The sequence below is a fragment of the Apus apus genome, chromosome 1, assembly GCF_020740795.1.
Source record: "Apus apus isolate bApuApu2 chromosome 1, bApuApu2.pri.cur, whole genome shotgun sequence".
Lineage (NCBI taxonomy): Eukaryota > Metazoa > Chordata > Aves > Apodiformes > Apodidae > Apus > Apus apus.
In genome coordinates, this window is record NC_067282.1 from 154,895,239 (window position 1) to 154,909,899 (window position 14,661).

General features: G+C 36.4%; 1 protein-coding gene across 11 annotated transcripts in view; it reads right to left on the reverse strand.

The window, feature by feature from the left end:
* ATF7IP (activating transcription factor 7 interacting protein) overlaps positions 1-14,661 on the reverse strand; it is a 95,628-nt gene that overhangs the window by 34,047 nt on the left and 46,920 nt on the right. For all 11 annotated transcript variants that reach the window (XM_051611109.1, XM_051611079.1, XM_051611098.1 and 8 more), the window contains exons 2-5: positions 12,372-13,432; positions 2,979-3,068; positions 1,269-1,414; positions 6-143 (exon numbers count right to left, since the gene is read on the reverse strand). In XM_051611109.1, coding sequence (XP_051467069.1) covers positions 6-143; positions 1,269-1,414; positions 2,979-3,068; positions 12,372-13,425 — 1,428 coding nt within the window. In that variant the 5' untranslated portion in view covers positions 13,426-13,432. The remainder of the gene's footprint in view (positions 1-5; positions 144-1,268; positions 1,415-2,978; positions 3,069-12,371; positions 13,433-14,661) is intronic.

The following is a 14,661-nucleotide window of genomic DNA, read 5'->3' on the forward strand; positions in this document are numbered from 1 at the left end:
CTCACCTGTAACTCAGTAAGTACAGTTTTGTGCCTCTTGTTGCATTCTACTTTCTCTATTCGGGTTTTCAAGTCTGCCAGAGTCTTGTCGAACACAGCACACTGTAATGCAGTAAGTTTTTCTTCTAACAATCTCTGGATAACCTGCAAAATTATTAATAAAAAAAATAATAAAAATGCAACCCCAGAATTTGGGAGACCATCTATGAAAATATTCTTAGCTCTTAACAAGTCTTCTGCTATAAGCAGAACAATGACAATGGTTGTGTCCTGACAATCAAATTAATTTATAGTCACTTAACAAGCATGAGGTTGCATGCCTGAGTTTCTGCATCTATTTTGGTGAATACAAACAGTCCCTCTTTGCCACTAATTCAATAAAGTATTTTCATTGCAGTATGATAAGCATATAAAAAGAACCTTAACAACATTAGACATTTTCATAAAGTGCTATGTTTGCACAAATTAATTTTTTCCTTTTACATTTCTGTTCTTGAGAGGGACACTGGCGTTCAAACAATAAAAACTGAAGACATTCAACAAAATCTTATTTCTGAGATGCATTTTCCCCTAGCAGAAATGCTGGGTTGTTTTTCTTGTAGATGCTGAAAATGGAGAAAGACCGATTTCTGAAAAGTTCACTCGTCACACTTGGTTTTTTCTCCCTCCTATACCTATTGCAATGCAAAAATGTTCTTAAGGAAACAGAAATAAACAAGCAACAAATGTGGTTCAGTTTTCTGCATCCTACATTACTGAAGTTACAACACTAACTAACTAACTAACTAACTAACACAGTGTTGTGTTTTTTTCAAGACTGTAAGTGTCTTCATGTGCCACTGCTGCAGTCAATTAGCAGCTCTGTAAAAACCTGCAAAATGCCATGTTTGGAGGACAGACTTTCTTTAAAGCTAGGCACACAATTAACCACACCACATATAAACCTTTACCATACTGATATACCTCCTTTGCTAAGGTTCTCCATCTATAGTCTTATGAGACTTCAGAGTTTAAATATTTAACACATTTCAAATACAATGCTTGCAGCATAGTTTTCAAATGATACTTGGTCTCTTCTTAAGAGTAGGGCTATATAGGACTTTATATGAATTAAGCCACTTTTAATTTGGATTATGTGCAATTTTCAACCACAAAAAAGAGCAACTGCTTGAGGAAGCAGGAAGTGTGTGGGAAAGGATAGCTAATTCAAAGACGTAAGACAAGTAACAGGTGTGTGTTTGCCATTTTCACTCTGCACCTCCATTCTACCTTTTGTAATTTTTGGTCAACATCTCTTCTGGCTGTAATTTTTACTTGGAGTTCTGCCTCATAATCTTCTCCTATATACCGACGACGTTTAGAATGAACGCTGTCCATGTCCTCGGATTTGGAACGCTTTCTCCTTGACACTTCACCTGGAACAATTAGATACAACTGCTTGTGAGGAACCTTTGAAAAAAAGGTATCTGCAGAATGTGGTGATTACTATGAATTTAATTTGTTCCCAGATTAAGCTTTTTCATCCTAAACCAGCAGGGATGCCTTTGAAACAAGAACACATTTGCTGACATCAAAGCAGAACAGTTCCTTTTGTCTCTGTACATTGCTGCCCTGTGAATTCAGCTTTTTGATTCACCAAATCACTGCCTCAAATGCAAAATGGCTCTCTAGTATACCCATCATTTCCTTCTTCAGAACTTGCATCCAGTTTTTCCTGCTCCCATCAGCACGTTTTCTGAGAAGCAAACCAAGACCCTCTTCTGAAAAAAAGGATCTCATTCTGTCTGTGTCAGCAATGACTTTTTTTTCTACCTGCCATGAAGTTTTAACCTGTACATCCAATCCCTGACTGAAAAAACATTCAAACCTTTTTCTTATTGCTTGGGTGAGAAGGAAAGTAAAAATCTAAGAACAGAACAGTCTCAAAAGAGAACAATATTATAAAAGTAATTTTAATCAGAGTGATGAAGCACAAAATAACCAAAGAGACCTCATCTGCTCCTCACACTGCATCTTCTAGAGATACACATATTAAACAAGCCTGGGTAAACTACCAAGAAGGGAAACTAGCCTCACACTGTAGGTAACCTGACCATCATCAAAATACCAAATACCATAGTCTCTAACCCCTCCACCCCAAATCTGAGGATGATATGAGACTGACAGAATTAGTAGTACATCAATTAAGATGCACTTGAGACTTAAAACAGCATAATAAATAGTTACTTTCCACTGCCATTTTTTCTTTACTTTTATTACATATGCTCCCTGAGTCACATTTCTAACTTTACAAATTTCTTCTAGTCTTTCTGACGTTAGTTACCCAATGGCTTCAGTCTGATCTGATTTTCTGATGGTTTTGAATTGCTAGAAAAATGCATTAAGGTACTAACAACTATTAAATGGTAGTATTTTGAAATCTGCATTACAACCTAGGTTATTTTTAAGTTTGTGAAAGTGTAGGTCCTCAAACTTTATGTAAGTTTTATAAGGCCACAGGGCTCTTCATAAACATTTGCAGAATGCTGAATATTTTCAAGCAATATAAATATCTAATGTATGAGTTTATATCTTTTTTTTCCCCAGAATGACAGCAAACAAAGGAAAATTAAAAAAACCTGCTACATCTCCAGCTTTCTTTCATCTATCAGAAAAGCTTGTAGAACTAAAATAAAAAAAGAAATCTGAATAGTTAGAACACTGTTCCTAGACTAGTGAAGACAAGTTTATTAGCATGTTGAATGCAACTCTTTCCTACTCCCAGTCAAGTATCATTATAAAAAGCCTAACCACTGACTAGTACAACAAGTAGTTTGTAACATGCAAGATCTACTTACAGATTTAACATAAGAAACTAGTCAAAGGAGAGAAATGAAAGAGGGTTTGGACTAGATAATCTCCAAAGTTCCCTTCCAACCTCACTGATTCTGTTTCCAACACATGCCACCAGTGAACCATAACAGTTTGAACATTACATACTTCTCTCTGTGTGTTTCTCTTCTTCTTTGTGGGCCTCTTCTTCTTCTTTATCCTCCTCGCTTTCCTTTATTCTCTCCTCCTCCACCTCTTCTACAAACAGAAGAAAAAAACCCGTATGTTATTTATGCTGACCTACAAAAGTCTTGCAAGAGTCCTCTTTTGACAAGTGAGCTTGGAATACTTATGAAAAGCCATGCTGGTGAAGGCAAGAGATATAAGTGCCACAGAGGTAATGCAGAAATAAAAAAAATCTGAGCATACCTTCAGAGCAAGAATATTAACTACCATACAACACAGTAAGATTCATTACTAGATTTACTTAGCTTTAAAATCAACAAAATGCCTCAAAGTTACCTCTGAAATGAAACAAAGCATTTTTAATGTAGTTGAAGCCAGCAATATATTATTTTAGTTTATTTTTCACCTGGGAAAAGACTATAAATGTTTCAGTAACAAAATACTAGTATGTTTATTTATTTACGATAGGCAAATTAATCGATAATCTTCATGATAGAAAAGGCCTAGATTCTTATTTTCTTAACAAATATAAATTTTCATTTAAAGTTTCTTCCTAATGCCAAGTATCACAATTTAAGATTCGTCCTTTAAAAACACAGAGTTTAGGAAATTCTTATATAAAGAAGTATCTGAAATAACATGCCCAAATGCACACAAGTTAAAATGAAAAATGCTAACACTTCCTGAACTTATATGTTCCATGAACTCCCATTATGTGTTTTGTACAGGCTGTTTTTGCCACCTTCTGCACTTGCTAGATACAACATTTAAGTTCACATTAAAAACTATCCAGAATGTAAAAGCAGAAGTCAGTACTGTTATGCATATCTTGATCTGTACGGTTCTCTAATTTCCTCCTCATTTTGTTATTGTAGCAGAGTTTACTAGTTTTTTTTCAGAGAAAGTTCTGGCTGCAAATACATGCTTGATGCCTCCTTAACATTAAATTTTACTTCTATTATAAAGAACATTTAAATGATTTAAAGCAAGTTGGCTAATAAATCATAAAAAGGAAGGAGTCAGAAAAGAAAAACCTGAATTGTGAGATTTTAAATTTTGTTAATTTATGCAATAAATTAAATTCATACCACAAATTCTTCAAAATCAATCTGATTTATTTTTAAGGCAATAAAATGGCATAGTGCCAATGCCACCTGATTTTAAGATGTATAGATAAGCTTCATTAATATTTTACCAATAAAATAGGACTAATTTACCTAAGAATTTAAAGAGTCTGCAAGCTCAAGAGTGCTTTTTCTACGATTTACAAATTGTAATATTCAACTGAAAGACACAAATATTTCATGGGAAGATATGCACACATAGAATGTCTTTAAGATACCGTATAACAAGTTTCAAAGCTTGAACTTTGAAGAGTTAAAAAACCTGAGCTTTTTCAGTTCTATGTAGAGAACAAACTAATTTCAGAGACGTGGAACTCCCTTCCTTAAAAACTTTTCTCACTTTATGAGCAGATTTACCTCGTTTTATTAAAAATGCTTTAAACACGATGCCTAGCTAAATCTCTCTAATTAAGCAGGTTCCAACCATAACATGGAGATAATTTTACAACTGGCTATCAGCTTATTCTTCACTGATAAGCTGTGAACTTCCTATCCTGATGCTAGACAGGCAGAAGCAATTAATGCAATCCTTTAAAAAATTAATTTGATGACATAATGAAGTTATCACTGTATTTATCACATAGTTGTCTTAATAAATCACACTATTTGCTTTGGATCTGAACACAAAGGTGTTTGATTATTTTTGCTAGGTGTCTGCCTGATGCTAAACAGTTGAAAATAACTATTAGTAATTTCCACAGCTGCAAGCACTTATGTCTGCTTAGTAACTGACTGGATGCATATCTGGATGTCAGTTCTGCCAAAACATACATATAAATGGACAAAAAATAGTAGGTAAGCCTAAGAGCATCTGAACAGTATATTTACTCTAGACTGCCTATAGTCTCACTATTCCATAGTTGTATAAATGCAGCACTCTCCTTACCAATTGGCAAGAACTCGTGTAGAGGCAGCGATCACAAGAGAGTACAAAAACACAGCCTTTCTAAGTAGTGAATATTTGATCAAACGCTACCCTAAAGTTATTATAAAACAGAAATTCAGATTTTTCCCAAGAAACATGACAGGATTTGACTATTTTTATTTAGGAAGAAGTAAGAATATTTTCAAAGGAATCACCACGACCCAGACAAGCCAGAGAAATGAGATGACAAATGCTTGATGGACCAATACAAAAGTTCTGCACTTGGGAAGGGAGAACCCTTGCAACAACACAGGCTAGGGCCTGTATGGCTGGGGAGCAGTTCTGCTTTTAGGGCTCACATAGGCAGTAAGCAAAGAATGGGCTAACAGCATGCCCTGGCAGCAAAGGAGGTTGACAGCATCCTGAGCTGCACTTACAGGAAGGAACACAACTAGTTCATCTTAGGAAGTGGTTATTGCCCTTTACTTGGCACTTGTTATACCATCTCTCAGTAAGGAGCAAGAGACTACTAAGGGGCTGGGAAACACAACTTGTAAGAGAGGCTAAGCAAGCTGGGCTTGTTCAGCATGGAGAAGACAAAACTTCATGGGAACTTCAAAGCAGCTTTCCAGTACTTGTAAGATGGCTTTTGAGAAGACAGAGCCAGGCTCTTTGTAAAGCGTGCCAAAGGATAAGTGACATGTATGTAGAAACAAGAGATTCCAACTGACAGAAACAAAAACATTTAAAACATGGAGAGAGTCACTGGAACAGTCTGCCCACAGAGGTCACCTTGTCTTCTTCTGTGAAGTTTGGAAGTTTTAAAAACCTAACTGGACAAAGTTCTGAGCTACCTTGCCAAATCTCACAGGTGACCGAATTTAGAGCAGAAGACTGGACTAGAAACCATCTTGAGGTCCCATCCAAACTGAACTACTCTTATTATTTAGTTGCAACTCCTCCTATCACAAGATACATATCTATAAAAAAATTAAAAGAAAAAGCACAATATTATCTTCTTTAGTTACTTATTACCATAGATGTAGTTGAAAAAAATAATCCATAAAGGACTTGGAAGATTACAACTTATAAATCCAATATCAATTAATCAGTCCTCCAAAGTCTGTTGGAGAGAAGTGTGCCCCATTTCTGGTTTGCAAAATCTAATGTATCAAAAATGCAGCAGTTGTGTCCTTGTCTGCTACATCAACGAAACCTCCTTTCACCATATACTCAGCTCTTGTTTGCAGATAGTATAGACCTCATTAATCTACTATTGGATTAAAACCACTCATGCTCTTTTAAGCCTTCCAGTATAAAGTTTGTTTCCCAAATGCTGAAATACACTCTCTGAAAGCCTTCCATTATCTCTTTTTCAAGTAAAAAACAAACCTAGAAATATTATCACAGAAAAGTGATTTCATTTGTGCCATTTAAGCATAACTTATTTTCCTGTTTGTGAATTCATGAACTTTAACAGCTAGTTCTATCACAACACAGGAACAAAAGTTGATGTTTAGTTGTTTATCTGCCATTCACCTGCTCTGAACTTCTCTTCAAACATTATTTTCTAGAAGACAGGCTGTATTCTTTTAAACATTAACTACATTCTTTCCTCTTAAAAGGCTGTACTAGTGTGTGCTGCTTGACTTCAGATTCACTTAACAAAGATCTGCAACAAGTAAGTTCCCCTTCAAACTATCCCTAGAGGCCATGAAATGCCATTGCTGAAGAGAAGCCTAAAATCAATGTGTTGGAAGGCACTCAAAATGTTAGCAGTTTTGAGAAAGACAAGATTTCAGATTTGCTTTGGCAGACATCCTTACCTGGTCAAACTACAGTGTACAGATTAGTTAAGAGAAAGAACACAGTAACAACTGTGATAGGTAAAAATAACAGTTCACCTAATCCAGCATCCTGTCTCCAGCTCTTTCATGTCAACAGTAGATGGTCAAGTAGGGAAGAGTATAAGGAGGAGAAAAGAACATAGTTACACAGTCCCAGGAAACTTCCTCAGCTTTCTGAAAAACTTCTGGAAGACCTCCAGAGCCTCACAGTTTCTGTGTTTGATAGCCATCTTAAAAAATCGTCTTCCATGAAACATGAATGTAGGTACTTTTAGCAGTCACAGTGCTGTTAGCAAGGAGGTCCACAGTTCTCCACATGGAGAACAATCTCTTCTTCCATGCCTTGATCATTCCTCTTGCTTTTTCCTTTTCTCCATTTGATACATGTGGTTCTTGCAGAGAAAAAAAGAATACAAATATCCATTGTCCATACCACTTAACATTTACAGATCTTTGTGACACCTCTCCTCCATTTCTTTTTTTAAGCTGAAAGATCCTACTCTGAAATAAAGTCTATACTTGTCTAACAGTTCTCTCTCTGATCTGAGTCAGAAAGTGAAGAAGCTGTAGGAGGAGATGAGCTGACTGTGAAGAATGGCAAAAGAAGGGATAAACTATGACACTGCACAGGCAAAATGCCAAACCCCAACAGTGCAAGGAAACAGGGACAACTAAAGGCTATATTCAAAATAGCAACAAATGGAGATTTCCAAAATGCAGGAGGTGCAGAAGACTGTGACTTCCAGAAACAGAATGAAGATTCCCTCTCTACCTGGAAATCTGCAGTTACTGAACAGGTATAGCACTGATGGAACACATTAAGAGAAAAATCTCTTAACAGAGGCATCAGAGCCAGCTGAGTATGAACCAACTGCCTGCATAAAGGTGAGACTGGTGATAGTCACCAAGGTCTACCTCCCACAGAAGGTACCCATCTAGTAACCTGGCCTGATGCCTCAAGACATTAGCTGCCTCCTCAAGGCCTGGATTCCCATTGTTGCAGAGAGGCTACTAAGGCTGATCTGACCCTTAGTTTGCTGCTTATCCACCTGGGCACTAATACCTCCAGGAGCAATTCTCAGCATAACAAGTATGACAATGGATCTCTGCAGTTAAGAGTGAAAGGCCCGAGGTGGCATTATCACCAATCCTCCCAATTAACTGGGACAAAAAAATAGCTCTATTACGAGTGCATGCATCCTGAAGATCAACAGCTGGCTGAATGACATGTGTTGCAGGCAAGGTTTTCACACTTTTCACTGTGGTAATCTCTGATGATCAAGAATTATTGAGCAGGAACTGAATCCATCTGACAAAGCTGAAGAGAGTTCTGCAAGCAGGCTTGCTAATCTATCACTATAGTCCCTGCCCTCATGATAGCAGATTTCACCTTATTCAGGACCTACCTGGTAGTATTCCAATGGGAGTTGCACTGGAAAGCAAAAGGACCCAGGAAAGCCTGGGTCCAGGGCCAGACCTGCCCCTGTGGACAGGATATATCACACTTGGCAAGTTCACAGTTAGAAACTGGGGGGAGCAGTAAATATTCTCCAGGGCATAGCTGCTATTCAGAGGCTCACTGACAGGCTGGAAAAATGGGCAAACACGAAGAGCAGCAAGTGCAAATGCAAAGTCCTGCACCTGAGATAGAATAACCCTATGCAACAGGGCAGGCTGGGAGTTCATTGGCTAGAACTAAACTTTATGGAACACAGCCTTGATTCCTGGTGGAAAACAATTTGAACATTAGCCAGCAGTGTGAAACAATTTCAATAGCATTTTAGGCCGTATTAAGAAAAAATGTGTCCAGCAGGATAAGGCAAATGATTATTCTTTGTTCAGTGACTTGAAAAACTGACATCTGGAACACTATGTCTGGTTTTTGGATCCCAGTACTGGAAAGGCACTGACAAAGCTATAGTGGAGGATCACCAGAAAAATCAAGGGGATGAAGCAGATGCTATATGAGGAGCAAAAGACATGCTCAGCCTTAACAAGTGAAGATTCACTGGAGATTGTATCATTGCCTCCAATTACATAATGGGAACCACCACTGTAAGATGCAAAACAACAGGACAAGAGGCAATGGACATCAGTTGGAACACAGAAGATTCCAATTAAGTGGACAGTTTTTCACTGTTGAGGTTGGTTAAATATTAGGCTACCCAAAAAGAAGCTGTGGTACATCCATCCTTGAAGATGCACAAAAGTAAACTGTCAAGGTCCCTGAGCCATCTGATAAAACTTGCACCTGCTTAGAGTAAGGGGTTGGAATAAAGACCATCAGAGGGTTGAAGTAAAATTACTCTGCAATTCCATCATCTTCCCTGTCGCTCTTCTATGTATGTTTTCCAGTTCTGTGACATCTTCTTTGACATGGGGAGGGAAAAGGAAGCAGAATTATACAAAACATGTAAGAGCTTGGTGTCCCAGTGAAGTTTCCCTCAATTTTTATTTATTCCCAGCATTCTTCATTTGCCTTTTTCAACTGCTACTGCATCAATATTTTCACAAAACCACCTACTACAATCCTAGAAAACTGTTCTTCAGTAGTGCATCAGTTCTATCTTTCTATGATAGATTTCTATGATTTCCATACTCACCTGTAGCACTTTGTAGTTAACCACAATGAGTTTCATCTACTATGTTCATACCCTAGTCCTTCAACATTCTGATTCAGATTCTTCTACAGCTCTTCACAGTATCAAGCAGCAAACTGACACCTTGCTAGTCACCCTTCATTTTAGGTAGATGATTAATTCTGTTGCACAACACAGCCTCTGGAACAGATCACTGTAGATTTACTTCCTATTCTTCAAATTATTATTTCTTCCATGAAGACTTTCCATCTTATCCAAAGATAGTTCAGTTTCCAAAAGTTCTTCCAAAAATAATTTGTGTTTGGATATCCAAAAGAATTCAAATACATCAATCAGGTCTTCCTTGTCATGTGCTTGTTTACTTACCCCAAGATGTCCAAGGTTTTCTAATGTACGATCTTCTATTCCAAAAAACTTTAGTGTAAACATAGCAATTATATTTACAAACTCTACTTGAGAAAAATATTCTATTAATCTGCCCATTTGAAGAAAGTCTTCTAGTAACATTTGTTACATTGTTTTTTAGCCATGCTGGTTTTTGTCTGGGCTTCTTGAAAACTGTACTTTTTAACTGAGCAGCTTGCATAGGTGCCTCCAATATCGCATCTTCCAATGATCTCCATGCCATCTCCACAGATTTAATCCTCACAGACTCTTTCCAAAAGTTACTATATATCTTCTACGATAACTCTACCTGTTTTCTCATAAAATTCTTTTTTTGCCCCTGCAACCTCTCTGCCATTATCTTTGTTATTGAAAGACTGAAATTGGTGAAAGGACTGCAAAATTTCTATTAAAACTGTTAGATACACTACAAAATGGGTCCCTAAAAGATTGGCTTGAAATATTTCACGTAGACTCTACTATTTAGATATATTTTAATTCCCTTCTCTGCAACTTGATAGGCAAGTTTTATGGGGCTTAAGACACAGAAATTACTGAGTGACTGCAGATTAAGGACACAACATACTTCAGAGTGGCCAGTTTTAATTTCCTGAGTAGTCTCAGTTATAGCCATGCAACTGTGAAAGTCATAAACTGTTAGAGCCAGTAAATAAAACAACGAGTAAAAAAAATTTGTCCTGTCACCAAAACGGAAAATCTGAAATACATATTGTTGAATACCATTATTTTAGACTTCTGCAAAGGCTTCAAACTGCAACAGGGTAGGTTTAGATTGGACATAAGGGAATTTTTTTTCACAGAAAGAGTGATCAGATACTGGAATAGGCTGCCCAAGGAGGTGGTTGAGTCACCATCCCTGGATGTATTTAAGGGTCATTTGGATGTGGTGTTGGTGGATATGGTTTAGGGGAGAACTTTGTAGAGCAGGGATGATGGTTGGACTCGGTGATCCTAAAGGTCTTTTCCAAACTGAATACTTCTATGATTCTAAACTGTAGTCCAATATTTCATACTCACTTTGGTCTTTTTGTTCCAGAACAAAAAACTCCTCTGTGAGCACAGTGGCTAAAATTAAAAAAGCAAACCTGACATCCTAATTTCATTAATTCCAATGTAAGAACCCTTAAACTGTGATAAGAACAAAGATCATAAATTTATTTGTAAAGTACATTTTATGAAGGTGACTTGTCACACACTACAATTTTGACACAAGTACACACCATGGTCTTTCTCCCTGCTTCCTGTACCTCCAAAGAGTTTCTGGAAGAATTTAACTGAACAACAACAGTATCCCTTTGGCAATCCCAGTGCAAGACGTAACACCTAAATAAGATCCTTAAAATACATCTTGGAACCTACATTTTCTTTGTTTAACTGGCACAAATTTAAAGGCAAATACCATAAAAGAAGGAAGACTCTGAAGCATAGCTTCAGAGACATATTTTTATCTTCCTTTCTCTAGTTGTTTAGAGTCTGAAGACTCAGAATGCCATCACAAATTAGTGGAAGATGCATTTTCATAATGAGTGAAACAAGAGTTGAGAAACTAGTTATTGACTTCAGGAAGGCTGAAAGACACCTGCAATTTTTTTTATCTATGGAATTCCTACCCAGTCAAGCATGTTTAAACACATTTGGGTTAGCATGGTCATAATTTCATAAGGAGCTATACACTGGGGAAAAAAAGAAAAAGGAAAAAAACCCCAACAAAACAACTAAGATTATGTGAAACGATTACTTTCTTAATTATAGATAAAAAGGTAGTGTTAACTTACCTGTAAACTATTAATCTGTTTTCTTTTCAGAAGTGCAACAGTATGGCAATGAGTGTTTTATGTCAAAAAATAAATATGCTTACAAACCTGTATGACAATAATAGACTACAGAAGACATCCAATCAGTTAAACATATAAAATCTTCTGTTAACTACATGAAGAGACAGCAGTACCAGCTTCCTACACTTAATGCTTTCAAATGCTAACCAGCTGGCATAATAAAAATTAGATAAAAACCACTGAGTTAAATGAATAAAAGCTATATGGCAGGAAAACCATACATGACGTGCACTTTTCATTAAACCTTTCCAACGCTGTCTTTCGGTGAAAAAAAATAAATTTGAAACTAATGGGGCTTGTGGCATACCTGGATTACGAACACACTTTTATTCTTACTATTTATTTTCACATTAGAGAAAGTTTAAATCCTTTCTTCCCCTCAAGAATATTAAACAAACACATTTCTCTTCCCACAAATCTTTGTGTTCCATACCTGGAAATTACTAATCATTACTCTTATTTTTGCCAAGACTATGAGGAAACAAACAAAAAAACCCCACAGATCTCAAAGATGACTGTTTTTTGGTTTTACTTTCATTTCTTTCTGAGCCTCAAATTCCATCCTTGAAAGCTGTAAAACTACATTACACAGAATTGGTGGGTAAGACTGCCTTTTTGATTTAGAAACGTGTCACAAATGCGTCATTCTAAGAAACTAACAAATACCCAATCAAAACTACCAATTTAGAAAATCCTTACCTGGAAGACTTGACTTGTTTGGTAGTATCACTTCAGCACATTCCTCCTTCTCATCACAAGGATCCTCTTCATCAGACAGTACTAAGAAAGCCTCTTTTGGCAGACTTTCATTGCTTTCCTGCTTGGATGGAGAACCCAAACAGCTATCTGTTTTATCGTCTAAATCTGGGGCTGTGTCATCCACTGGAAGAAGAGAACTTTTAGAAAAACAGGTCAGTTCATCTTCAGCAGGGGCTAGTTTTTCCAAAATTGGAATAATTTCATCTGTTTCCATAGAGTTACTATCATTTAAGATACTTTCACTTGGATCATCTATTGTCTTCTCAACAGTGGTTTCTGAAAGACCTCCAGTGCCATCTCGTTTGTCCTTTGGTTCGTTATCAGCTTCCACACTGCTAGATATTATTTCTTCTCCAACGGCATCATCAACCATTACTTCTTCAGTCCTTCTTTCCTCACTAGGTGAACTGGAGTTAATACTTGAGTCATTTGTTTCTCCCTTCTCTTCAGAACAGTCATGAGTATCACAGGTTGACTTGCTCTCACCTACTGATGGGATGTCACTCTCTCTTTGGTCCAAATGATCTTTTGTATTATTTTCTTCATGGAAGTTATTTTTATTGCTACCAAGCACTCCATTTTCAGCCTCAGAAGCTAAAGTAGTATCAATATCTTTGTCTTGCTCAGCAGTAACATTCTCTGAAGACTGCGTTAGAGGTTTGGGTTCTACGTTATTGACTATGCTCCCTGTCCTACTTTCAGGGCTTTTGGCCTCACTGGTTTCATCAGAAGCTGGTTTTCCTTCTTCAGAATTAACACTCAAGTCCACTAGGCCATTAACTTCCCTCTTGTCCTCCATACAGTCTATATTGCTTAGTGGGGAATTTAAATCAGAATCTCCATTCTCATGCTTTCCATTTACCAGTTTAACTTCAGTTGTCTTTAAAAGCTCCTCTTTAACCTTATAGACAGCTTCAAGTTGTTGTCTATCACTCGCTCTCATCGTTTTTCGTGCTTTAAAGACTTTTTTCTGAGGTTCCTCTGTGCTATCCATCTTGATCCTTAAAAAAAAAAGTTGGGAAAGAATTGTGAAGACAATAATTTATTATCACCATATTACAGAGTTCCTAAGAAAGACTGTAACATTTAGCACATTTTAAAGTAAACCAGTTTAACTGTATCTACAAACACCTGACAACACACTTAAATTTTGTCTGTCCTCAGAGAAAGTGAATATAAGTTTCTATGTATGCTGCACAAATACACCTATGTAAAGATCACACCATAACACTATGGAGAAATGTTCTAACTATGTATTTTAGACCAGTTGTCTCATAGTATTGTAACAGGAAAGTCACATAATGAGGTCTTCTAGCTAGAAACAGATACTGTGCTAATGTAACAACCAAAAGCCTCTTCCCATAAAAAAGTAAGAAATAACTTTGTCCATCAGTTTACATTTATTTTATCTATCTAAAATAATGGAAACATGCAATTTGCATGCAATTACATGCAATAATGTAATTGCATGAGTTTCAAATAGATTTAACAACTGAGGAAATGACACGATTTTTATATCAAATAACTTTTAAGAAAGTTTCAGTATATTGAAAGAATTTCTGAATGTGTCCTTAAGATCCTTTTTTTCCTGTATAGATAAAACAGACCTTCATCCTTCATATTTATACAATTGTTAACTGAATTTGTTTTTTTAGAGCATTTTCATTCAATTTGCAATATTTTACTAAGACCGTTTGTGCTCATAAAACTTGCAGGTTTTGTAGCACTTTTAAGAAAAATTTCCTTTTTCAAGGAAAAGGAGTGTTTTTCCTTTCTGTATACTTTTATTAATTCCATTCACTCATGCAAATATTAAGAAAAATAAGAACATCAACATATAACAAATTTAAGAAAAATAACATTTGAACAGCTATTTTACCAAATAAATAAATAAAGTCCAGAATTACCAAGCTAAGTTAAAATAGTTTTGTTGAAATACAACAATATCTTATGTCATTTGTTTGCATGAAACAAAAAAAAGTCCATAGAGATTTTTATACTATATTTTTTCCCCATGTGGTCTCGGCAACTAAGATCTTGAATCAGCTGATGCTAATCAGTTTAGCTCTACTGAAGCTACTACACCATTATAAGTTACTCCTGTCTAGGATATGGCTTTTCTCAAAACATGTGAAAATGCACATGGGTGACAATAGTTAAAAAAAGGCATTACAGGAAATAGGAAAAAGAAAAAAAAACCAAATAAGTCAGTTACCTCTATATGACTCTT